Source organism: Amblyomma maculatum, chromosome 5 (genome assembly GCF_055883805.1).
Source record: "Amblyomma maculatum isolate TAMU_Amacu chromosome 5, ASM5588380v1, whole genome shotgun sequence".
Classification (NCBI taxonomy): Eukaryota; Metazoa; Arthropoda; class Arachnida; order Ixodida; family Ixodidae; genus Amblyomma; species Amblyomma maculatum.
In genome coordinates, this window is record NC_139348.1 from 96,018,247 (window position 1) to 96,043,153 (window position 24,907).

Here is a 24,907-nt window from a genome sequence, read left to right on the forward strand (position 1 = left end):
CACCAACAAGTATCTACCAGTGGGATGAGCGACGGTGATGCACAAACCAAGCAAACAAACTCGCGATCGTCTCTCATAGTCGTTCAAGTAAATAGCAAAGGCACACAAACAAACAAAAAAAAAGTCCTGCACATTACAAAACTCTGGTTACTGTACCTGATTAGGGATGACGCTTCGCGGATCGACGAGGGGCCGATGCACGACTCGTAGAGCAGTTTGTAACTGCGTTCGGCAGCGCATCCGGTGTGCCCCGCTACGCCTCTGTTGTCAAAATACGCTTCTTGGCGTCGCTGACAGACACCGCTACGGACAGAAGAGAGGTCCAAGCACAGCACACTAGGTTACAACGTGAAAAGCGCGGACAGAACGGCGGGCGCTGACGGACGGGCACGAAGCGAGCCAAAGCAAACTGATGGAGCGATCAAAACATGACTGCCAGCGCGGGATCAGCGTGCCGCTCATGGTTGCCAGACTTACTTTTGTAAACCCTCTATTGTAGAGTTGCTGCTGACTGCGTCAATCATTAATGAAAGTTTGAACTGAAGTTTTAAAAACCGCTGCAGATAACACAACTGTAGGAAATTTTTATATATTGTTTTCGAATTTCAAGCATTCTATATGATCTTTTAGGCACCTTCTTGGTCGTAAAGGGGTGACGTAGAACGATTGGAAACCATGTGAGCATGTTTGCGAGCAGACGTAGCGGACGTAGCAAACGCTCTTTGAGTTTCGGTTTCAAATTTCAGTTTTAGAGCATCGCTCCAGCTTGCATGAGATGAGCAGAATGCTCAGCCCCTAACTTCGGGCTGCAACTCAAATAGAAGGTCTTCAGTGATATGCCTTAGCGCTGTGTGCATTTCTTGCCATGAGATGCATGAACACCATTGTGATCCCATTTCCCCAGTCTGCTAGGGGACACATTATGCTAATTTTAAAGGTGAATGATCTAGTGTTTTCAATGGCATCTAAATTTGTTTTGGAGCAATGTTTTGCATCGCTAATACATGCGGTAAGTAAAGCCGATATTATTTAGTGCATTTCTGATTTCTCATAGCCGCTACTCCGTATACTGAAGAACAAACAGCTGTTACAATGGCTCGAGATGATGCAGTGGAGGGATAATTCTATTGCGTCATCGTCCCACACCAGAAAATATATGTCAACTTCATCCTCAGTGAAACGCAAGGTAAAAAAATTCATAGGATCCACGGGAGTTAAGAAGCCTTTGACATTTATAAAAGCCAAAAAACGCACACAAGGCAAACCAACAGTAGACACACACGAGCACCCTTTAAAATTTACTTTACGCGCCACTATACCATCCCGGATAGACCAAGAAGGCCGTTGCTGTCGAATTCGCCACTGTTTTTTTTTTAACATACTGTGGTACTCGACTTGCGCCAAACCAAATTTCTGATGTCTTTTCAGGCGATCGGGCACAGAGAAGATGCATATACTCGACAGACGAAATGCATGTGAAGCGCGTAACAATCGCAGGGTTAGCTGGCCTTACGATAACAACACAGAAGAAGCAGGACACCTATGTGATGTTACAGTAGGCACGCGACGCAACATACTAGCAGAAATGGTCCAGGCGTGACGATTCTGGCGTTGTTTAGCTCCTACTCTACAGTAGCCGCCGGTAAACTGCACGCCACCATCTTCCCACGATCTAAGTTGCCAGCTTCAAACCATCTTCATCGGCCAGATTTAGTAAGTAAAAATCATCTGGCAACCATCAAACAGTATGATGATGGCGGCAATCACGCGGTCACCACTTGAATGCATTGGCTGAACGGGCAGCTTTCCCTCTAGTGTTTGTCTATTAGCTCTATGGTTCTCCGCCAGTGATATGGGGTGTAACAACGACGGATCCAGCGTCATAAAACAAATCCCAATGTTTTCTTCTATCATGCCGGCGCAACCAGTGTTTCCCGCTACGGCACGAGTGAATCTAGCAGACCGCCCGCGTATTCAGCAAATCAATGTAAAATTTATACTGGCTTCGCACTGGAAGATGCAGCCGAACGCTTGTTTCAGCAATAGCGATCAGTTTTTTTTTTTTGTTTTTTTTTTTAGTGTACAGGACTTCGCTTGCCCAGTTGGCACCTCAATAATTACCTTTTTGTATTTGAGGTTGCGTTCGGCCTCCTTAGTATCTTCATAAGTTTTTACTCTGCTTTTGATTTAATGATGGAATGCGAAGTGATGGAATGGAATGCTTTCCACTTCATGAAGGTTAAGTGTATAGGCTACCTTTTTACAGACGGCAGACAACAAATTAGGCCGCATTCGTTAAGATGCACAGTAGTCTTGTACTTTCTTAATTGACTGAATTGGTTAAATGGCACGTATATTAAAAATTTAAAACAGTGGCCTTTTAAATGGCTCAGTAGTGTCATGAAGTTCTGAAAATGCTGGAAGCAGATTTTTATGCCTATATAAGTGGATGATATAAAAGTTGAGTTTGGACGAATCTACTTGTTAGCGGACAGTACTGACTAACAGGGATATTAAAGGAACGATTATGCTGGGGAAAATGTTTGGGCCCGCCGTTGTTCTCGGTGAGTTTTCGCTTGATTACTGAAACTATTTCGCTTAAGAAATTTAAAAAAAAACTAATATGTGGAGGAAGGCTCTCTAATTCGTGCCTTCATTTTTGAAGTTACGCATTACCAGCCATTTTGAAACTATGCCTACATTATAGGTTCAGAAGACAAAAACATGATAAAGTGATGTTTTTATAATACATCCTCACGTTTCATGTGTTCTTGACTAGGTAAAGAACAATAGGATCGCTACAATCGGCACTGAAAAACTTACGTAAAGCCACACATTTTGAAACAATAAAGTAATGTTATATACCAGACTTAAAAGCACATGGTTTCTTGCGGTCTGTCGTTTTTTCTGAGATAATTTTGCACTCTAAACCAACTGTACAGATTTTGTCTAAGATGTTTGCCTGAAGTTTCATGTATTCAATACTTTCATGTACTAAAGCCTGTTGTAGAGACTAAGCTATAGAGGGTACATTACGCAACAAAACATTCTAATCATTTTGGGAACACAGACAATCGAACGAGTCATCCATAACCACAATACAACATATTGCAATGATAATAGCTGGACGTGGCTTCAAAATCATGGACTCTACTCAAAGTACTTTTTGGTGTTGAATCAACATATTGGGCGTGAGCAAGTTATATTTCCAAACTGTCATTGATGAATGAATTCAGGCCGCAATGTCCTGCTTGCAAGCGTCGGCTTAACATACGGCGATTTATTTCTAGAGAGTAATAATTCCCCCTGCCAATAATTGTGTATAGAAGCCTGTCTTCAAGGAAGTGAAATAAAGAAACATCGACTACTGCAATCTTATTGCTCGATGCAAAACAGTTTCCGTCTAATTATGTTCAGTGTTCACAACTGCATCTCACTACTGCCGCTCGTTTCATTTCGGAAGGATAAAACTTGGATTTTGCGCAATATCTAAGTTGAAAAATTGAAAGAATAACACTAAAAATAAACAAAAGAAGAAGCAATCATCTACTTTGCATGTTACGGAAGTAGACTTTTTTTTTTTTCCAGACAATGAACACTTTTCACTTAATTTCCTGTTTATTTAGGGTTTCTTATTTAAGGAACACTGCCGGCATACCATGCCCAAGAAGGAGAGGTCATATGTAATACGTGTTATGTAGCACGAAAACAATGTCTGTGCTGTACACTTTCTGCTCTAAATATTGGAAACAAGGAATGCTGGGTACAAGTATTCTCGACTCCAAGAACAAATATTGAAAGAGAAGTTTTTTATCAGCTAAAAATCTGTGGCGGAGAGGTTAGTACGAGGTAACATTTTTCGTAACGTAGTCAATGATACCGGCCTTAAACAGTGATTTCCAAATTAAACATAACATTCTGCATAAACGTGGTCCTATCATACTATTCCAAGGTGGTTTTTTATGAAACAACATCTGTTTTTAGCAAGAGCTGCCTTCCTGATGAATGTTCGTGAGTGCCGAGAGATAAAAGCCGGCAGCTTTTTGCGTCATAGCTTGATTTTAATTGCAGCATGCACAGCTCTTTATATAAACCTTTCTTGCAAACAATACAGCCAGCGCTTTTCCTAAGCAATATAAGAGGTCTCAACTGACCAATCATTTCCGTAGCCAATGTGTGAAATTTGACCTGATAAGCTTTTTCACAACGCTACAAAGCAACAAAATATATGTAGGCATAATTAACATCTTTCGCAAATTGTAAACGACATTGGTTTGAACAAAAACATTTGGTTCGCGCAGTAAACCAATAAAAACCTCAAGGTAATGCCAAAATATTTCGCAATTTTGAAAATCAGGCTTCTTCCTATATAGATATTTAGGTTATACGTTAGAGATAAAAGTTAAGCTGAAATATTTATAGTCAAGAGATCAAATTAACAAATAACACGCGGGAATGAATACAGACAGCAGATGAAACTTATTAGTGAAACTATTAGAGAAACCTATCAGATTTGAAAAGGGAACGAAAGAGATTAGTAAGGAAGCAGTTCATCGAAAAATTAGCCGTGAGGGGAAGGCAGAATGATTCAGGACCTCGCATAGAATAGATATTCAGTTTTAACGGAGGATGACGATTTTACTGTAGAGGCGACGAACGATACCTTCAGAGATATCATTACTGAATGCACGGTAGAATTAGGGGGTAGGATAGTTAGAGAAGATACCGGCATATTATCTAAGGTGACGAAAGATTTAATTATAAATGCCAAAGAATAAAAGCATTAGACCCAACAGACAGGATAGAATTGGCAGAGCTATCAAGGGTAATCAATAGGGGCAAAGTTTCCAGCATAAGGAAGTATAACATGAAAAAAATCCACTATGCTCTGAAGAACGGCGGCAGCCTTGAAGTTGTGAAGAAAAAATTAATCATGGGCAAAAATCAAGTGTATGCGCTAAAAGGCTAGGCAGGCAATGCGATTATGAATATAGACAATATAGTCCAAGTGGCCGAAGAGTTCTATGCTGATCTATAAAGTAGCCGAAGTAGTCAGGAGTAGATTGAGTTATGCAGTAGAGAAGAGCAGTCATGCGCTCTTCCAGTAACGAAGGACGAGACTAAGAAAGCATTAGAAGCTATGGAAAGGGGCGAAGCAGCTGGGGAGACTCAGGCAACTACACATTAGTTGAAGAGAGGGGGAGATATCGTTCTAGGAAAACTGTCCACGCTGTGTACGCAATGGATGGTGTCATTGACGGTACCGGAATTAGGGAACATAGCTAACATTACCTTAAGTCATAAGAAAGAGACACTAAGGGCTTGAAAATTACAGACCAGTCAGCTTACTATCCGTTACCTACGAGGTATTTACTAAAGTAAATGCTAACAGAATCAGGAGCGCCTTAGACGTAATCAAGCAAAGGATCAAGTAGGTTTTAGGAAAGAGTATTAAAATATCGATCTTATCCATACCATCGACCAGGTGATAGAAAATGTTCAGAATACACCCAACCCTTGTACATTGCAATCATTGGGTATGAAAAAGCGTTGGCACTTATGCAGGCATTGTAAAATTAAGGTATAGACGAGCTGTATATGAAAGTACTGGAAGATGTATATAGTGTCTGCACAGCAATTATTCTTCTGCTTAAAAATTAACAAAAGTCTAATAAAGAAAGGGGTTAGGAAAGGAGACATGATCTCCCCTTTAGTGTTTACAGCTTGCTGAGAGGAAATGTTCAGAGACTTGGAATGGGAGCAGTTAGGGAAAAGCGAGTACGGAGACTACCTCAATAATCTGCGATTCACTGATGGCATTGCCTTGCTAAGTAACTCAGGGGATGAACTGATATTAATGATTGATGACCTGGACAAGAACAGCTGAAAGGTAGGCTTAAAAATCAATATATAAGAGACTAAGATATTGTTCGATAGTCTAGGGGAAGAACGGCAGTTTGCAATAGAAAGAGAAACACTGGACGTCGTAGGTGAATATGCTTATCAGCAGATCCGGATTATGAAAGAGAAATAAGTAGGAGTATACGTTGGGATGGAGCGTATTTGGCAGTTAATCGTAGATTATGACTAGCAGCTTACCGGTATCGCTCAAGAGGAAAGTATATGACCGTTGCATCCTACATGCACTTACCTATAGGCCTGAAACGTGGAGGCTAGCTAAAAGGGTTCCACTTAAGTTGAGGAAAACGCAGAGGGTTATGGGCCGTAAACGTAGGTGCAACATTAAAAGATAGGAAGTGTGCAGAGTGCGTCAGAGAATTTACTCGCGTTAATGACATCCTAGTGGAAATCAAGAAGAAAGCCTGAACATGGGCAGGGCATGTAATGTGAAGAGAGGACAAACGAGGGTCGCTTAGGGTAACAAACTGGATTACAATTGAAGAAAAACGTACCAGGGGGCAACAGAAAGTTAGGTGGGTGGATGAGGTTGAGGTATTGAATTCGCAGGGGTCCACTTGATGCAGCTAGCCCAGGGTCGGGCTAGGTGAAGAAATATGGAGAGTCCTCAGCCCAGCAGTGGGTACAGTACGGCTGGTGATGATGTTGAGGACGATGATTAGTCCCAACCTGTTCTTATGCGCAATCTTTTCAGCTATCTTGGCTCTCAGTGGAAACTGCAAAACAATAGAGAAGCGCAGTGGTAAGCACGTGAAATCTTCTACCTCCTCTCGTTCATTAGGATTGCTGTATCAGTATCTTTCTCCTAAATATTCTGTTATGTGTTTATATAAGATTATTATAGGTCGATTTTGGTCCAAGATACTAACGTGCATTTTCGCAAAGATATACAAGAGTTTTTGAAATTTGTCAAGTTAGAGACAGAGAAATTGCCTCTTGGGATGTAAAGTGAAATATCACGTAAACGCAATGTTCGGATGTCGTGCGTCAAGGTCCCGCCAAGGCGCGTTGTTTCTTTTACGGTATAGTTATCTTCCTTCCTGCAATGATTTCAGCACTAAATTAAAGCAATAGCAAAAAGTAAAAAAAAAAATGTCTTACTTTTTCCTTGCCCTCTCCCACTGTCTGCTTCGTGCATTGATATATCATAACGAGCCCTTCATCTCACCTTTAATTTTGTGCTTACTAGCTTTCGAGGGTACGATTTCTAGCAACCTTGACGCCATATATAGAGCAACAGTGCACTTAAGCAGCCTCTCCCTTTCATGCTGATAACTTTCCCCTTGACTCTCGGGGTAGCACAGGATGTTCCACATCCGCCCCTATGGATGTTGTTAGTACTGGGGAAGGCTCTCAAAGTTCGGCTCCATGGAACATCACTACGCAATAATGAAGAAGGTACGACAGTTGTCGCTGTAGCACAGCTGGTAAGAACACTCGACGTGATATTTAGAGGGTGTGGGTATAAAACAAATAGGGGAGACGCCAGGCCAGACTCTACACTGCATTCATTCCCGGTTGTTCCCACGGCTATCAATATCACAATAGGGGGTCAATGTCATTCGCGCGCCCCAACTTCTACCACCTCGTCGTCTTACAGACGCACGCGCGAATCTGCAAAAACTGTGCGTCATGGGGTAATACGCATATCAGATAATTATTGGAACTCGAAACTGGAAGTTCATATCTGCAGCTCAAAGTTCTACACGGGCCGCTTGATATCAGTGTTTCAAAGGTGTCCGTTTCCTGCTCAATGGCCTTTCGTGCTGTTCATGTGAAATGGCGGCCGCCACTTTTCCACAGTTCTCATTGAGCCGTTCTCTTCCCTTAGCAAATGTGCACGCTGCACAGTTGCACCTGGTTTGGTTACATTAGAGGCGAGCTCTTTGTTCTTCATTTCGGTTGATTTCGCAACGTTTTCTTTATCTCTACTCTTTACATCGCTGGATTAGGCTGAATGTAGTGCCTTCCTGATCTTGTATTTTCATATGGAAGGCACCAGGACTGAGCTCTTCGAGGTCTTCTAAGTATTTTCCAGCCACTGCCTATTCCAGCTTCCTGAGATCTCATAAATGCCTTTTCTACTAGTTCCACTCATATCTTCTGGGATTCTGGCATGAAATCCTCGTTAGTCTTGTACTCAGCGGGCTGGCAGAGACGATTGCATTGAAGGATTACACCATGCACACGCCGTTAAGATGTGGTCTACTCTGTTTCGAAATCTTTTCTATGTGGCTTGTAAACCCTGCAGCTGGGAAACTAGTCTAGAACATCTGCCTGCTTTTGAATGCATCTTACTTCTTCAGCTTTTTCCGTATAATCAATTGGTTTCTCACTGAAATTTATAATTTCTGATGGTATGTCCGTGCGTAAGGCAGTTCAACGTTGACTGCTGGTATCACGTTAGGCCACTTGAATTCGTCACATTGGTATCTGCGTTGTCTCGATGTAACGAGTTTGTAATAATGTCTTGAAACTGATTCAAGTAAAGGAAAGTTGGTCATTAGTGTGAACTCGGTGAAAATTTTATTTGAATCTCTTTCAATGTAATAGGATGCTCCGGAGTTAAGTTGAGCAGTGCATCAAAGAACAAAGGTTGAATATGTAAAGGGGCTCTGTTGATAGCAGCAAGAAGACTGTCATTGATGACTTCTGGAAAAAACTGCAAACCATTGTTCACACCGGTGGATCGAAGCAGTCTACGCCGCGCTATGATGTAATGCTCCTGGTAGTTCGACTCTTCAATGTTTTGAATAATGACCAGCTGAATGAGATTGCTGCTTTTTCAGCGTGAGCAGCATTTGTTTCACGTAATGTGCCATGCTCCGGTGGAAAACCGACCCGTGTGGATGTCCGCTGATCTCCACTAATTTTTAGAAAAAGCCTTATTCTTAGTCATGTTCTGGTTTGCTAAAGCAGTCGAAGCTTCTTTCTGTAAAAATGCTTCTGTTGAGATCGCAGCTTCCGCGCGCCGCTGAACTGCTGCCCTCATAAAACCACCCATGTTGGCACCAGGAGGAGACGCTTGAACATACGTTATATGGTTGCGGAGAGAGAGAATTGCTCATGTGGCAGTTTCCTCGTGCTTCAGAACAGATGCAAGCAATGTCTTCTGCCGAAACGTAAGTCACTGGTGAAGGCAATATTTGAAAAGGTTGAGGGGTCCACCTACCTTAAGCGGTACATCGCAGTACGGCGTAGAATGCTTCATCGCAACTAGAAGAGCGCAGAGGCCACAATTTTGAGCCTGACCCCCGCCCATGGCCCTGCGCTACGGGCCGGCCTGACCCCGTGCACGCCTCTAGTCTCAACGTGATACCAGCAGTAACCGAATAGCTGGCTTAATATCCAACATACTTTGGAAATAAAGAATTTAATTGAGAAACTGATTGAGGCTGCGCAAAGGGCCCAACATGTAGTACGTGTTGAGATACAGGGAGATGTTTCTGAGAGCTTCGCAGCTTGGAAACCTACGCAAGATTTCAAAAAAGCGAGTGTTCGTGGTGCCCTTAGACACGCCCACTGTGCGATTATTAAATTGAATAGAGTCTGTCAGTCTGCTTAGATATGTGACTGGTGAGGAGAACTTCATGCGTGTTCCCGATAAGGCGAGAGCTGAATCGGCTGAAAAAGCATTTACCGGAACTCAGCAAGCTGAAATAGGCAATGTGAGGAAGGAGTACTGAGACAACCACGAAGATCCATGTCCTGCAGACTTCCACATAAAACTACGAGAGCATGATGCCGCGTCGCTGAACGTAACCAAAGCGTAGGACGCCGTAAACAGTAGAGAGAGAAAACGCTCCGAAAAAAAAAAAAAAAAAAGCTGAGGTCAATAACGAAGAGTTCACCTCCAATGTCGGGAAACAGACACAGGATGTGTATCCTGTAACGCATCGAGCAGTTGCGCAGCGCGCACGGTTGCTGAGCAAAGAGAACGTCTCATCTAGAACCCTGGAAAAATGGAAGTCATAGTTTCACAAGCACAAGAAGGCCACTGCGCAGGAAAAGGACATGCTGGAAGCCCTTCAGAGTCTCATTCTGAAAGCGGTGGATGTAGATATTTGAGGTGCAGCTCTGAATTCCCAGACTCGAACTACAGTAACTATCTTATATAAATCTCACATCGGGGGCGGATCTTGCTGCAGATGCGTGCGTGCATCTCCAAGAGGAATGAGATGCAGGAAGAGGAGGCTTCGAAACGGAACGGCAAAGGAGACTGCGCTTCAAGTTGGGACATTGAGAGCCAGGGGGACAGCCGGAGATTAAACACAGTCAGAAACAGCCTGCACAAGCCCCGTTGATCCATAACAACAGCGCGACAGACGGGAAGAAAAGACGACAAACAGAGCGCTGACTCCCGTCCGTCGCGCTGTTGTTATGGATAACCGTGCACACCAACTCGCCCAACAACTGGTATTGTCGAACTGCACAAGCCACCAGTGGCTTGTGCACATGCTTTGTTTGTTCTGACTTTTTTGTCTATTAGACTTCCTCTCCATAATGAATAAAGTCTTAATGCACATCGACAGCAAACAATTTAAAAGTCCTCTTCACTTTGGTCATTGAAGACCGTTGCCTTCTAACAAATACACACGCGCGAATATGTACTATATTGCTGGCTCTGTGCGCGATCTTTCGCTGCTTCACATACGCATACCCATCGCCGTCATAGTTCGCCGCTGTTCACTAGATAGCGCGAAGAGTGCAAACGCGTTCTAGATTTGCGATGTTTTTCAAGTGGTGGATCACACTATATAAATATTTGACTTATGTTCTCGCAGGAAAGACCAAATATATCGAGTTGGTAGAACTGATGACCTTACGTAAGTAGGAGGTTTTTAATTCATCTGTGAAGTTGTATCATTCACGGCATCATGTGTGTGTAAGTGAAAGATCCTAGTGAACGCATGGTACTTTCTCATCGGCGGTGAATGGTACTGATAGTCATTCATTGCTGCCGGTACCAGTATTATTTCTCTTAACCTTAGAGCAGTACTTCAAATAATTTGGGCAAATAGAAATGCAGTAGCAGAAAATACATGTTTTTCGTGATAATCGATACGAAAACAAGCAAACTCAATTATTGTCATCAATCCAAAATCTTAGCCGATAGTTCCCTGTTCCGTTCGTCTCGCATCGAAAGTGAAGCGACTGTTCCGAGGAAGGTGTTCACATTTGCTAGAGAGCCTTCATAGCTGTAACCTCTAGGCGATTCTAGAAGCAAACCATCACTAAAGGATTGTTCATATTAGGGCCATTTTAAAGTACCTGGCATTGAATAATCAAACGCCCAACGTTTTATAAAGAAGCAAGAATACCCAAAAAACCACTTTGCGCTATTAGTCTATATACCCCGCATTTTCTATTTTTGTTCCGAAAACAACACTCCAACAGCCAAAGCGAGACCTCGGGGGACCGCAGCTATTCCATGAAGAGGCGCACCTATGGTCTCCTCATAAAACACACAGCATGCCATGACATTTGAATTCACGTTTCCCCTATGACACGGGCAGGAACTGCCAACTCGGGTCGCTCCTTTCGTATGGGAATGTGATACCAGAATCAGCCTGCCAAAACGGTTTGCATTCTCGTTATCCCTACTACATGCAGGCACGTCCATACGGCTTGGTTGTAGTGTGACTTTATATGTGGGCTGGTAGCTTACGCTCTCGCGTCATGCCCTTAAAGGAGCAGCTTAAGTTTCCCCAATAATGTAGCCCCTTACACTGGCATGGCGTGATAGCGGAATAATATAGTAGGCAAAAGAAGCCTCCACTGCTGGTTTCGCAATTCAGCTAGGGCTAACCAGGGCCCAACCACATCTAATGTTTTCTCCGGAGGGAAGGAGGGGGTGTGCGCTCCCTCGCCTGCTCCTTTGATGATGCAAAGTTGGTGGATTTAATCTCGCCTAATCTCTGATCGCCTTTATGTGCCTGCATTATTTTTCATATATATATATATATTTGTTACTATAGTCAACGTGTGTATATGTTGATTATAATATATACCAAAATTAAAGGCTTGAGCTAATGCGTATATCAAATCATGTCAAGCTGCGAATCAGAATAATTATAGGGTCTATACTTTAAGCACGGGATAAACATTGCCCCTAAATATTTACTTGGAAACATTCTATACTCTCTGATTATTCGAAAGAGTTATTGCTTAAAGTAAGCGATACGACCAAATGCTCGAGTGTTTGCTTATTTGAGTGTTGCGAGAAAGTAGACATTACATAAATGACTTTTCCACCACAAAAGCAGTAGGTTCGACCACGTGTAACTTAAGGCGCCACAGCAACGACGGAGCTAGGAAAGAGAATGTCTTCAAATTGGCTACTTTGCGCCGACTGCGCCTATCTGTAGCATTGCGACGCTTACCCCATTTCTGTTCTTTCGTAAGGAATATTTACGCGTGCTAAATGGGAATAATTTTGTGGCAATCAGTTTGCGACACACCGGACCATGTCCAGGGGCGACAAAAAGCAACGATTCATCGAAGTGTTGGCACAGATCACGGCGAAGCTTCATGGATTGCGCTGATAAATTCCGCAAAATAGAGAAACATTACGTGTTTTGTTCACAAAGAAGAAAAATATAGAAGCGAAACCTCTGTAATTGAAGTTGTGATAATGACTCGTACATAATGTTTCCTTACTGGAATATGTATTACGGGAGCTGTAACCAAATCTAAAACAAATGCCGCCTCTTTTCCTTTCGTCTTCCTAGCATCGACTGGTTATGGCTGCCGTGATCGCCTCTACTACGACAGTCAAAAAGAAAGTCCAAACGAAGTAAAAGTCACAAGGAATGCTCTAAATGTTGCGGAAATAGTTGTTAACATACCCTACGAAGCACAGAAAGCACTCTTTATTTTTTATTTGTCTGCTCCTCATCGCCTTCTTTCCACTTTTATTGTTTCTTGGCTTCAACTAACATCTCTGTGTTTCAATACAACAGTCTAAAATGAAAACTTGTTCACTTGTCTCGCATCACGTGCATTGTGATATCCATTGTTTGTATTTATAAAAGTTGCATTCACAGGAGCTGCCTCTTTAGGCAGTCAGGTAGTCCGTGAATAATACTCTCTTCCTAAGAGAAAGACGGCAAACAATAAGGAAGCCATGAGATGCTATACAAAACAACAACAGCAACATTTACAAGAACACAAACACGAACCGATCGCTCTTCAAAAATCTGCAACGGGTAAAAAAAACAGCTCCGGAACAACGTCCAATATTAACACTGCAACAGAGAGATTAATCAGGCAGCTGTAACCAGTTAAAATGACCTTCCCCACGCCAAGGCAAAGTATACCCAGCGAGAAATGCGGGACCATAAACAGGTGCATGCGGCTAGTAACATAGTCTAGTTGACACCTGTTCCATATGAAGTATTCTACGACATGGACATGGAATCAAAAGGGAATAGGAATAGCAGCTGCCAAGGAAAACGAAACGTGAATTAGCGCAGAAAAGAACACCTCTGCCTTGAAATGTGTGCTAGTTTGTGAAGCTCAGTAAGCCGACGCCATCCCTGACATTGAGACCGCAGGATTCACGAGTCTGATTTGGGGAAAGTGCTGAGCAAGTGTGGAAGGTGTAACAAATGTAAATCTTGAGACAGTGTAGTTTCGCCCACAGCGACACAATGTACGCGACTGTATTACTCGCAGAGCGCGCATGGAGCTAGCGTAATCGCATTTGTGATCCGTTCTGCCGATTAGAATTCTGAAACCGCGGTCGTCTTCTGTAGTTCGAGTCACTTGCGGAACACAGCTTGCTCGTCTTACTCGTTGCAAATTTTCTTCTCGTTTTGCGCATTAACAAAATATTTAAAAAACAAAGGGAAGAAAAGCTTACCCCTGCCACACGACAAATTTTATGTCATTTCTATCGAATGACATTTCTTTCCTGCTACACGAGATGTATAATGGCATTCGATGAAAACGACATTAGGTATCGAATGAGTTTGAGGAACTCATTTGAATGCGATCAACGAGGAAATGTGTTATCCCGACACCAGAGACTCGGACAGAATATACACCCAAAATAAACTGCAGAAATGCCGCAGGCATGATAATTCTATTCTGCATCTACAATTTTGAAGCTAGTCATTACATTATGTAAAACATGCCAAATATCACTGCAAAAAAAAAAAAAAAGAAAAAACTTCAACCCTCGCTACCAGCCAGCCAGCCACCGCACATAGCCATTCTTGACTCAGCGCGGGAGGCAATGGCCGCTGCTGCACAGTCCATCGGCGCAGGCACAGCGGTTTCCTCTCGCCACCGTAAGAAAAAACATGTTAAAATCTGCTGATCGTAAATAATACGCGCTTGAATAAAGGAATCCCAAAAAAGCAAACTTTACTGATGATCGTTGATCAGTAACCAGGGCGATTTACGGGCGATTTACTAGAAGCTCGCAGCCCCGTAGCAGCCGCGGCACCAACCTTTGGATTAGTGTGCAAAGTGTACCTTGTCGAAACAATTCATGCACTTTTCACACCCGGGCGCCGACGCGCGCATCTTCCCTACCCTTTCGTACAAACACCAGCGGCGACATCGCTGACTTCGTTACGGATAGTCATAATCAACAGGTTGGTTACGAGTCATGCAAGACATGAATATGAATTTAAAGGCTGCTTTCGTTCACAGCGCTCATCATTTTTGCAACGTATTGAAGGCGAATCAACATTTGTGATTCCATCGCAATTGCCATCATTTGCAAATGACATTAGTTTTGGTCGTGTAGCAGCACGCCGAAAAAATTACATTAAAAAGAAGAAATGTCATTCGGTGCGAATCACATTAATTTTCCCCTTTAGCAGGGGTATACCAAATCAGTGATTTGAGATCCGCAGTTGTTGCGCCCTCCCGCAGTCGGAGCGTTCAATAGACAGCGGCGACGGTTATTGGTGCGAGCGGATAGCTGGGCGCCGTACCGAAGTGCAGCCCGTTTGCCGGCCGACTGCTCCTATTACCAGGCTCTGAGCTGACATCGACGGAGCGCCGACCACCACCATAGCATGAGAAAGGCAAAGTCCCTAACGCAGAAAATGTGCTTAGTGACAGCGTTCCTACCGAGACTGGCCGACTATGATACGTGACCGGGCCTTCACGCGCCAGATGTCGGACACCGACTAGGGTGGCGTTTTCAATTATGTGCTGTAGTTTGTGCAGTCGAAGGGAGTACAGTAAAGGCACGAGACAAACAGAAGGCATTGCGCTTCGTCAAATCAGCGTTAAGGGCGACACGCATTAATATGTATTTTATTCGCGTAAGTTACATTGACGAAAATGCTACTAAGATACTTTCGTGCCTGAAGTCTGGTTTTAGGAGGTGTACGGCAATATTACCGATGCCCACGTACATCCTGCCAAGCACGATAATGCCATTCTGTGCGATAAGCGCAAGAAATTTCGAATGTTAATAACGCAAATGCAACTCAAGATATGAAGGAAGCACGGACTTCCAGTGGCGGCTGCATCTATCTAGCGAGTGTAGCTGCGCCTCTAGCGGCGAGCGCTGAAGCTATATACAACTAAGGCGGGAGTTTTGTTGCTAAAAATTAGCTAGTTGTTTACTTTAGTGTACGGTAGAGGGAAGCGAAAGCTTCATGCGGATGGCTGCGCTCATTGCCAAGCTTGGATTAACCACATTGTGAGACATCATTTTAATTGGTTTCATCTTTATTGATTGCAATGTTTTAACTTGGTTTCATAATTATTGATTCCGATGAAAACCCTCCGGTATTCTGTAAAGTAGCATGTCGTGGCATATGTTATGGTTGCATATTTTATGATTAACGTAACGCAGTTTCGTTTAAGAACAAGTACTAAACTGGCTCCCTACTGCATGGTCGTGCTGGGTTGAAATGATGTTAGTTCTAAATCGTATCGTTGTCCTACACTTCTGATAAACGCTGGGCTGGGGGGCGCAGCGTTTATCCCTAAGCTTTTGATACTTAATAAAATATCCAAAACAGAACAGCAACTCCTTTTCCGCCCCGTTTGGCATCCCGGGGGCCAGGACGTCTAACGCAGTGTCCACACTCACTTGCGGTGATATATACACACCACTCGCAATCACAGTACTTTCACACAGTTTCACCATGTTGAGAAAGCACTGTTGGCACTAGTCGGTTAGCCCAACACTACCTAGACTACTCAAGGCCTCTCCTCTCCTCCGTGACGTCATCAACTAGGACGTACGCGAAAGCTGCGCGCTTATTCTAATTTCACTAGAATTGTGGTTGTTGCCGCATGCGAAAACATTTTTTGTTGTTTTAAGCCCGGTTGTTTTACATATATTTTCGGTCTGCTCCAATATCGCAAGTAAACGTCTGGATATTCGTGCAGCGGATTTTCTAAAGAAGATTAAAGTTTGAGGAAACAGCGCATAATCTAAATGAGCTTATTAAAAGCCAGCAGCACTGGTTTTACTGTGCCAGTGTTAGTATAACGCTACGAGTATAAACATAGCTTAAGAAAGTCAGCTCTATAAAGGCTGGAACATAATTTAGTCTCTGTACTCGTTTTGGAAAAAATTGGGAAGAAAGTTTCGCTATGATTTCATAGCACTCAAAACGTGTAGCTCCTAGATCAGCCAAGGACTTCGTTTTTGGCTCTAGAATAAATTTTAGCTCAATACATACGTAAACTGTATCGAATATGAAAGCATTTATTAAAATATGCAAGTTTCGAGAAACGTTTTGACGAATGTCACAAAAAAAAGTCAAAATTATCAAGGCTTCAAAGTGTTAATTTCAAGCTTTTGAGCGATCTTGGACTGCACAAACCGATCGTTCCTTGTCTTGAAATAGTTCTTTAGGGGGACATTGGTTGCTGCACCGAGCACATATTTCATTACTCGCTGCGGGCTGTAGACCATTTTCGCATCTTTCATTATTTTCATTTTTCACCAGGTTGCTTGTCAAAGTAAAAAGGGCTTCTTTTTGGTTCGCCAGTGCATGGAATTGAATTGCATGCTTTTCATTACGAAGTTTATCCAACACGATCTCGACTGTCACTACAGCGTTTACGACAGCAGGTTTTGGAAATTTGAGACCACCGCGGGTCATGTTCAGAACAATTTCATCATTCTCAATTTGAATGTCGTGGTCTTCAACTAGGTTTCCTCTGCAGGCGGCGCATGAGAGCTTCTTAAGAGCAGCGTGTTGAAGCGCACCTATTTGGCAAACAAACTCGCTTCTGCGCGATGCAATGCGGAAGACAATGCCAGCTTCAAGTGGTTCGCATTGCAAGCCACTGCCTACAACTTTATCAACTTTATCTGCTCGGTTTGACAATAATAACGATAATAAACAGAAACAACACCGCTCATGGCCTGAAAACTCCGTAGCATGCATGCTGAGCTCAGCCACCAGCTGAAGTTTACTTCATCTTTGGTGTCTTCGCTGGCTCCTGGCGAAAGAGGAGAATATTTTGTAGGTTAGATGCGACTGGTTAAGAAAAAACTTGAGCTCTCATAAATCATTTTCTCTTTTTTTTTCAGCGAGTATAGAGGTGTTATTTACAAGCTGTTGTAGGCCACTCTGGAGCGCTTTTAAAACGAAACATTGTCTATCGCTGCAGAATCGGAAGCCGCCATTGTGATCTTATTTGGCATTCTATTTTTTTAATCTTTTCAGCCAACTATACCAAGCGGCTGTAAATTTGAGTGCAACAACAAAAGTACAAAATATATTCCCGAAAAGTCGCCTTGTATTGTAAGTGTTTGCATCTCTAATTATGAAATTTGTCTGTCACCCAATTTGCATTGCTGTACCCATGGCATCATCTCCCTGAAATCAGGGAATCATGCATATCGAACACAAATGATTTATATTGTCAATGCAATTTTCTTTCTATATTCTGAAGCTCTGTCATGATACCACGATGCATGTGTTGCGTTGAGCCCGTTAACAATATTGTTCAGAAGAACGCAGCTGGTAATTGGTCGTCAGTTCTCGGTTAATGCTTTATTTTTCACAATGATTGGTGAAATCTTACGGCTGACAATAGCTGTTCGTAAGAAAAGAAATCTCTTTAATGCAGTGGTTCTATGTTTCATATATAGTTTACAAGCTCTGATTTAAAAGATAAAATAAATGATCCCCTTTAATTTCGCAGTTTTTCTATAATGTATATTGCGTCTTTTGCCGGAAACACTATACTGTGGATATATTGCAACAGTGAGCTGTCATAAGACAATCCATGGACACATATCGTGCAGCAACAGAGCCATCAGTAGTCTGGAACGTTCGAAACATCTAGAGGCGTGAACGTTTACTTTCATCTAGAGTTTATTTTTCCAAAGCGACTAAGGCTACGAGAGACGCCATGTTTGAGGGCTCCAGAAATTGCAACCAACTGGGGTCTTTAACATTGGCTGACATTGCCCAACGGAAGGTTCATTGTCAGTCTGGTGGAACAACACCAAAATATATTTTCTGGTTTAGAAATAAATGCCAAGGAAGCAGTAATGTATTCACGTGATGATCATCAGTGGCCCAATAGCATTAATGTCTGTGGACCACTAAAATAATTCGCTAGCGCTATCCGTAGCAGCGTAGGTATTTTGTTGAGAACGATGGTGTTCTTCAAATTCTCCTTGGATAAGAGTGTCGCTCGGCGGCATTAATGAAAACTGTTCAGTTACTACACTAGTCACCGATGCATCAGCCCCTCCTGCAGCATAGCGAACGTAGGCAATCCTCTTGCCCTTCTGTGCAGAGCCATAATGGGTCCAAATAATAGAGAGATTTAGCATACCGTGATCCGCGATCCGCCACCGTGACCCTCTACCGCTCGTGGGCGGGGCGCACAAGCTGATTGGTTCCGATGCGGCAGGTCAATGTGCCGACGTCAAGAATGTGGCGCCATCTATCGGCATCAAAGTGATCTGGACATGCGCAATGGAACGCGCGGTGGCGAGTCACAGTAGCGGATCGCGGATCACGGTGTGCTAAATCTCTTTAATGAAAATACGCGGTGCCGTTGTCCAGCGCAGTGGCATAATTTCTATCATTGGAGCTTTCTATTTGCTTTGAAACTGGAAACAACAAAGGCACCTTTTAGGTTTCGTTTCCTTCGAAACATGGCTACCACGTTACCCACGTCAACTGTCTCATTATAAAATACAGAACGCGAGATGTCGGACTATTGTTATTGCTCACTCGCGTCGGCTCCACGTGACTTCAGTTAAGCCTCTTTTCCAACTGCACCCGTTCATTGCAACGCTGTTTTTTCTCTGTGGGCATCATGCATTCAAATATAGAAATCTTAACCACAAAAGCATTTACAATAAAGCAATTTCCATTCGAAAAGGCGCATGTAGTGTTAGCTCTTCCGTATTCATTTAACGAGGGTACTCATCATGCAAATCGTTACATACTTTCCTGGTTGTGCGTGACTAAACCATCACAAGTCAAGTTTCTATAGAATATATCGACCTCTCTTTATGCCTTTCAGACAAATGACATAGGTCGCGAGATATTATCGCCAGAAATAATTTAAATTCTCAACTTTACGTCCAAATCATGCAAAAATCTTGTACTGTTCTGAACAAAAAACGAACCTGACGGACAATAAAAACATCGAAACTTTTCTTTGTGCAGCCTTCTCTTCAATACTTCTCCTTTTCTGTTACAGAAGCCTGATGAAAACTTTGGGAATGTGGTGCATTCTTACGCCTGCAAGCTTGGCGCATGCGATTCAAATGGTTCCTGTGCAGGTCCATTTAGCGACCAGACATGTGGAGCATGGGTATAACATTTCTCCAGCAAGAGTGGATAATAAATTCTTTTGATATTCGACGTTACAAATAATCTGTACTCTTCACCATGATACTCACGTCATTTTCGTTACGGTGATTAATTTGTTTTCGGAAGAACACAGTCCAATTGGCACACCATAAATTGGATTTTGATTCCGAGTGTATGGGAAAATTGCTGGACTGATACCAGATGTGTACATAATTGTGCTCGCACTCTTGCGAGTTTTTGTGAATCGTTAATGTACGCAAAAGTAAAATATAAAAAATAATAAATTCGTATCTAGTCGCAAGAGAGCAAATCTTTACACTGTACTGGGCAGTCTCAATTCATATTGAATTAGAGGTGTCCTGTGCGTTTCATATTTACTGTTTTTTTTAGCGCACCTCTGAATCTACATAGTTGGAAGTGCAGTGCGGCGCAAATGCTTTAACACCAGGATATTCCAGGCCCAAACATTCAGTTCAGTTCAGGCGTTCAGTCGTGTCCGACTCTTCGTGACCCTATGGACCATGTAACGCCACGCTTTTCGGTCTCTCACTATCTTTCTAACATCACATAACTTCATCTGCAGTGCCTAGAGGATGTCATCTAACCATCGCGTCCGCTGCCTACCCCTTCTCCAGCGACCCTCAACCTTTCCCAACATCAAATCTTTCTCCAGCGACTCCTCTCTTCTCATCGGATGACCAAAGTAGCTGAACTTTAACTTTAGAATTTGACCCTCCAATGAGCAGTCAGGGTTTATTATGGCCGACAATATCGACTGATTTGATCTTCTGGCAGTCCAAGCAACTCTCAAGAGTCTCCGCCAGCACCACAATTCAAACGCGTCAATTCTTAGACGGTCAGCCCTCTTCACAGCCCAACTCTCGCATCCATACATCACAACTGGAAAGACCATAGCACGAGTTATACGGATCTTGGTTGGCAGACTAATGTCTCTGCTCTTTACTAGGCGGTCAAGGCTAACCATGGCTTTCTTTCCCAAACATTACGTGTAGCCAAAACTACTCGGGTCCACCACCCGTTTCAGACTGTCGTGATGAGGTATAGGCCGCATCCTGAGTTCGTCATGCTTTCCTATCTTATAATATATTGTATAAAATTGAGACCACGCCACTTGACTTGGTGCAATGCAGAAGCAGCACAGTGAAGTCAAAGTACGTCAGGTATAAGAGCCTAAGCGCACCTTCTGTTGCGTCGGCCATTTGTGAGTCCACCCGAAGTGCACCATTTTATGCGGGTGTTAACATCCGGAGATTTACTGCGCAGATAATTAAAGGGCGACCACAACATACTTGTTAAAACGGAGGATGCTGCACTGCTCGGACTAGAGAGGGCTCTCTGGCGAACACAAAAAACGTCCACTTGATATTTCACTTGCATTAAAATTATTTATTTTGTATAGATTATAGCACTTGAACGTCAGTGCACATAACAAATACACATTGATAGGTTGTACGCATCACAGTGCATTAAATGGGTGCCTCTCCTACTATGCGTGGTACTAAAGAGATTTCGAGGCCTATGCGGTGCTTGCCTGCTTTTGATAGAGATTGCCTGGGTTCCAACTGCAATGGCGAAAGATTTCTGTAATTCAAATAAAGCAACTGGAAGTGCCTCCATGCCAGTTTTGGCTTGATGTGCACTTACCTCTCCAATATTCCGCAGCTTTATTTGAATGCTCAGTGTTTGAAAGTCTCAGGAAGGTCTTCGAGCTGTGGTGTCAAGACTCAAAAGGCCAGGGCAGTGTATGCGAACGCACAATGACCGACGGTGAGTAAAACTATCTCTATGAAGACAAAGCGTACAATTGATGAGTGCGGTGGAAGGTAGGTGGGCTGTAGACTACGACATGAGAATTAGGCCGCTGCAGGCGTCATAGATACATGTTAGTGTGCAATGCGCATCCCTTATTAAAAAGTACTATATTTGGATTTATTCATGGATGCACAGAAGCTAGGTTCGTAAAAGATTTTTGACAATATGAAATATATTTTCCAAATTTTCAAAATTGCAATATCTGGATATACCCTTCGAACATTTTGAATAGGTGCAAGTGCGTATGCAGCATGTTGGCAATGAGTTAAAAAATGTACTTTTGTAAACATGAATTCATTTTACCTAAATTTCACTTCAAGTCCTGCTTCATAGTCGATATATATATATGTAAAATGACTCAATAATATTCATGGAAGCATACTTCGAGCATGCTTCGATTAAGCGAAAGAATGTATAAATGATCCAAAACTGTACATTTGGAGATATGAAATTGTTTGCTTAGAAGTATATATCAAATTTAACGAAAGGTTATTCCTCAAACATATTGGCAGCATAATTCAAGCAATAGCGGATGCCTCTTGGCTAAAATGACATTTATATTATTACAACAACTCTGCTTCTGGTCCTTTCCTTTATCACCTCTGACAGACTTGCAACATCCTGCAATCGGGTAATAATCAGCCAAGTAAATTCATTGAGATAAGAGGCCAGCGGCCATAGAAAAAATTCAGATACTTCTAAATATCCGCGAACTCTTATCGGACCTTCATTTTCAGGACAGGCTGAAATATTCTCTGGTGGTTTGTTCACAAAGTCTGTCCTATATTAAGACCTAAAGTAAAATACAGAGATGTAAATAAAATCTTTTACGTACTAATCACTGCAGTGCTGCCGCCTGTACAATTGTAATTAAATAAAATTCATAGAGGTGTTTTTTTTTTTGTATTTCCAGCCAAATTTTAAAACTTTGCGTGCAGCCGATAATTTCAAAATTATGCTTAAAAGTCCTCCTGGCGACTGCTCGCCATCGATTAGGGCGACATATCCCGTGTAAACCTCCCCACTGACGTCCGTGGGGCTGCGATAATTTCAAAATTATGCTTAAAAGTCCTCCTGGCGACTGCTCGCCATCGATTAGGGCGACATATCCCGTGTAAACCTCCCCACTGACGTCCGTGGGGCTGCTGGCCGCACCATCTCGCTCTACGCTCGAAAGTTACGCGCATGGAACTGGGCGCGATGGGACACCTTCGCGACTTGTGCTCTTTTTTAATGCGAAGCCTTTTAATGGCTCATGCTGTCGTGAACAAAATTTGTCCTGCTTTTGCGGCGGCTCTGTTGGCCGAGGAGGGATGACGTCATTGAGGTCTCAACCAATTACAGAGCACCATCACAGTATGCGCGAATGCGTGTCTTATATGGCCATATGCCAATCAAGCATCAATGACTTATCATTAATTTTAATTATTGACTAATAAGGCATTTCACTGAATAACTAAATGAGGCCTAATTTTTTAATTATTTATCCAATCACCTACCTAATGCCTAATTATTATTTACTAATTAATACCAGTTGCGTTGTAGAATGCGGCACTCAAGCTTTCACCTTTCACTACATTAGTCGCTAAAGTGCCTCGTAATTTTTCTTCTGCGCCCGTGCGGGTTGAGTTGAGGGGGGAGAGGAGGAGCATCATTTCCGATCGCCCATGTCATCATCATCAGACTGACTATACCCACTGCAGGACGAAGGCCTCTCCCATATTTCTCCACTTAACCCGGTTCTGTGCTAGCTGCATCCACTTGACCCCTGCGAACTTCTTAATCTCATCCGCCCACCTAACTTTCTGCCGCCCCCTGTTACGCTTTCCTTCCCTTGGAGTCCAGTTTGTTACCCTCAGCGACCATCGGTTATCCTCTCTTCGCACTACATGTCCTGCCCATGCCCATTTCTTCTTCCTAATTTCCACTAGAATGTCGGTAACTTGAGTTATTTCTCTGACCCACTCTGCACGCTTCCTATCTCTTAACGTTACCTCTACTATTTTTCGTTCCATAGCCTTCTGGGTTGTCCTCAACTTAAGTAGAACTCTCTTGGTTAGCCTCCACGTTTCAGCCCCATAGGTGAGTACAGGTAAGCTGCGACTGTGATATACTTTCCTCTTTAGCGATACCGGTAAGCTGCTAGTCATATTCTGCGAGTGCTTGCCAAATGCGCTCCCTCCTAATCTTATTATTCTTGTTATTTCCTTTTCATGGTCCGGATCTGCGGTTACTACCTGTACTAAGTAGACATATTCGCCTACTACTTCCAGTACCTAGCTACCTAATGTAAACTGCTGTTCCTTACCGAGGCTGTTGAACATTACCTTAGTCTTCTGCTTATTGATTTTCAAGCCTACCTTTCTACTTTTCCTGTCTAGGTCATTAATCATTATTTGGAGTTCATACCCCGAGTTGCTTAGCAAGGCAATATCATCAGCAAATCGCAGATTACTGAGGTATTCTCCATCTACCCTTATCCCTAACTGCTCCCATTCCAAGTCTCTGAATACTTCCTCTAAGCAAGCTGGGAATAGTACTGGGGAGGTTGTGTCTCCTTGCCTAACACCTTTCTTTATGGGAATTTTGTTACTTTCTTTATGCAGAACTATGGTTGCTGTGCAGCCACTATATATATCTTCCAGCACTTTCACGTACGGCTCGTTTACCCCCTGATTTCGCAATGCCCGCATCGCCGCCGAGGTTTCAACTGAGTCAAATGCTTTTTCGTAATCAATGAATGCTATGTATAAGGGCTAGTTGTATTCCTAGCATTTTTCTATCACCTGATTGAGGATATGGATATGATCGATAGTAGAGTACCGTTTCCGAAAACCTGCTTGATCCTTTGCTTGATTGAAGTCTAAGATTGTCCTGATTCTATTAGCGATTACCTTAGTAAATAACTTATACGTAACAGACAGTAAGCTGATTGGTCTGTAATTTTTTAAGTCCTTAGAGTCTCCTTACTTATGAATGAGGATAATGTTTGCATTCTTCCATGCTTCCGGTACCGTCGATGACACCAGGCACTGCGTATACAGGGTGGCCAGTTTTTCTAGCACGATATCCCTCCCATCCTTCAGCAAATCTGCAGTTATCTGATCCTCTCCAGATGATTTCCCCCTTGTCATAGTTTCCAATGCTTTCTTGACCTCGTCCTTCGTCACTGATGGAACGTCTGACTGTTTTTCCCTACCGCCAATCTCATTACGGTTCTGACTACTTTGGCTACTGTAGAGATTTGTTCAGAACTCTTCGGCTACTTTGACTACCTTATCCATATTCGTAATGACGTTGCCCGCCTTGTTTCTTATCGCACACATCTGGTTTTTGCATATGCCCAATTTCTTTTTACCGCTTTCAGGCTTCCCCCGTTCTTT

At 42.8% G+C, this 24,907-nt stretch overlaps 1 protein-coding gene across 1 annotated transcript; it reads left to right on the forward strand.

Moving 5' to 3' along the window:
* Window positions 1–2,429: 2,429 nt before the first annotated feature.
* On the forward strand, window positions 2,430–19,703 carry LOC146188828 (uncharacterized). Its single transcript, XM_084603179.1, has 6 exons — window positions 2,430–2,564; window positions 6,614–6,661; window positions 10,704–10,745; window positions 12,651–12,715; window positions 17,577–17,654; window positions 19,579–19,703. Exons 1-6 carry the CDS (start codon window positions 2,528–2,530, stop codon window positions 19,696–19,698), a joined length of 390 nt encoding a protein of 129 aa, XP_084459305.1. The 5' UTR covers window positions 2,430–2,527; the 3' UTR covers window positions 19,699–19,703.
* Window positions 19,704–24,907: the final 5,204 nt, after the last annotated feature.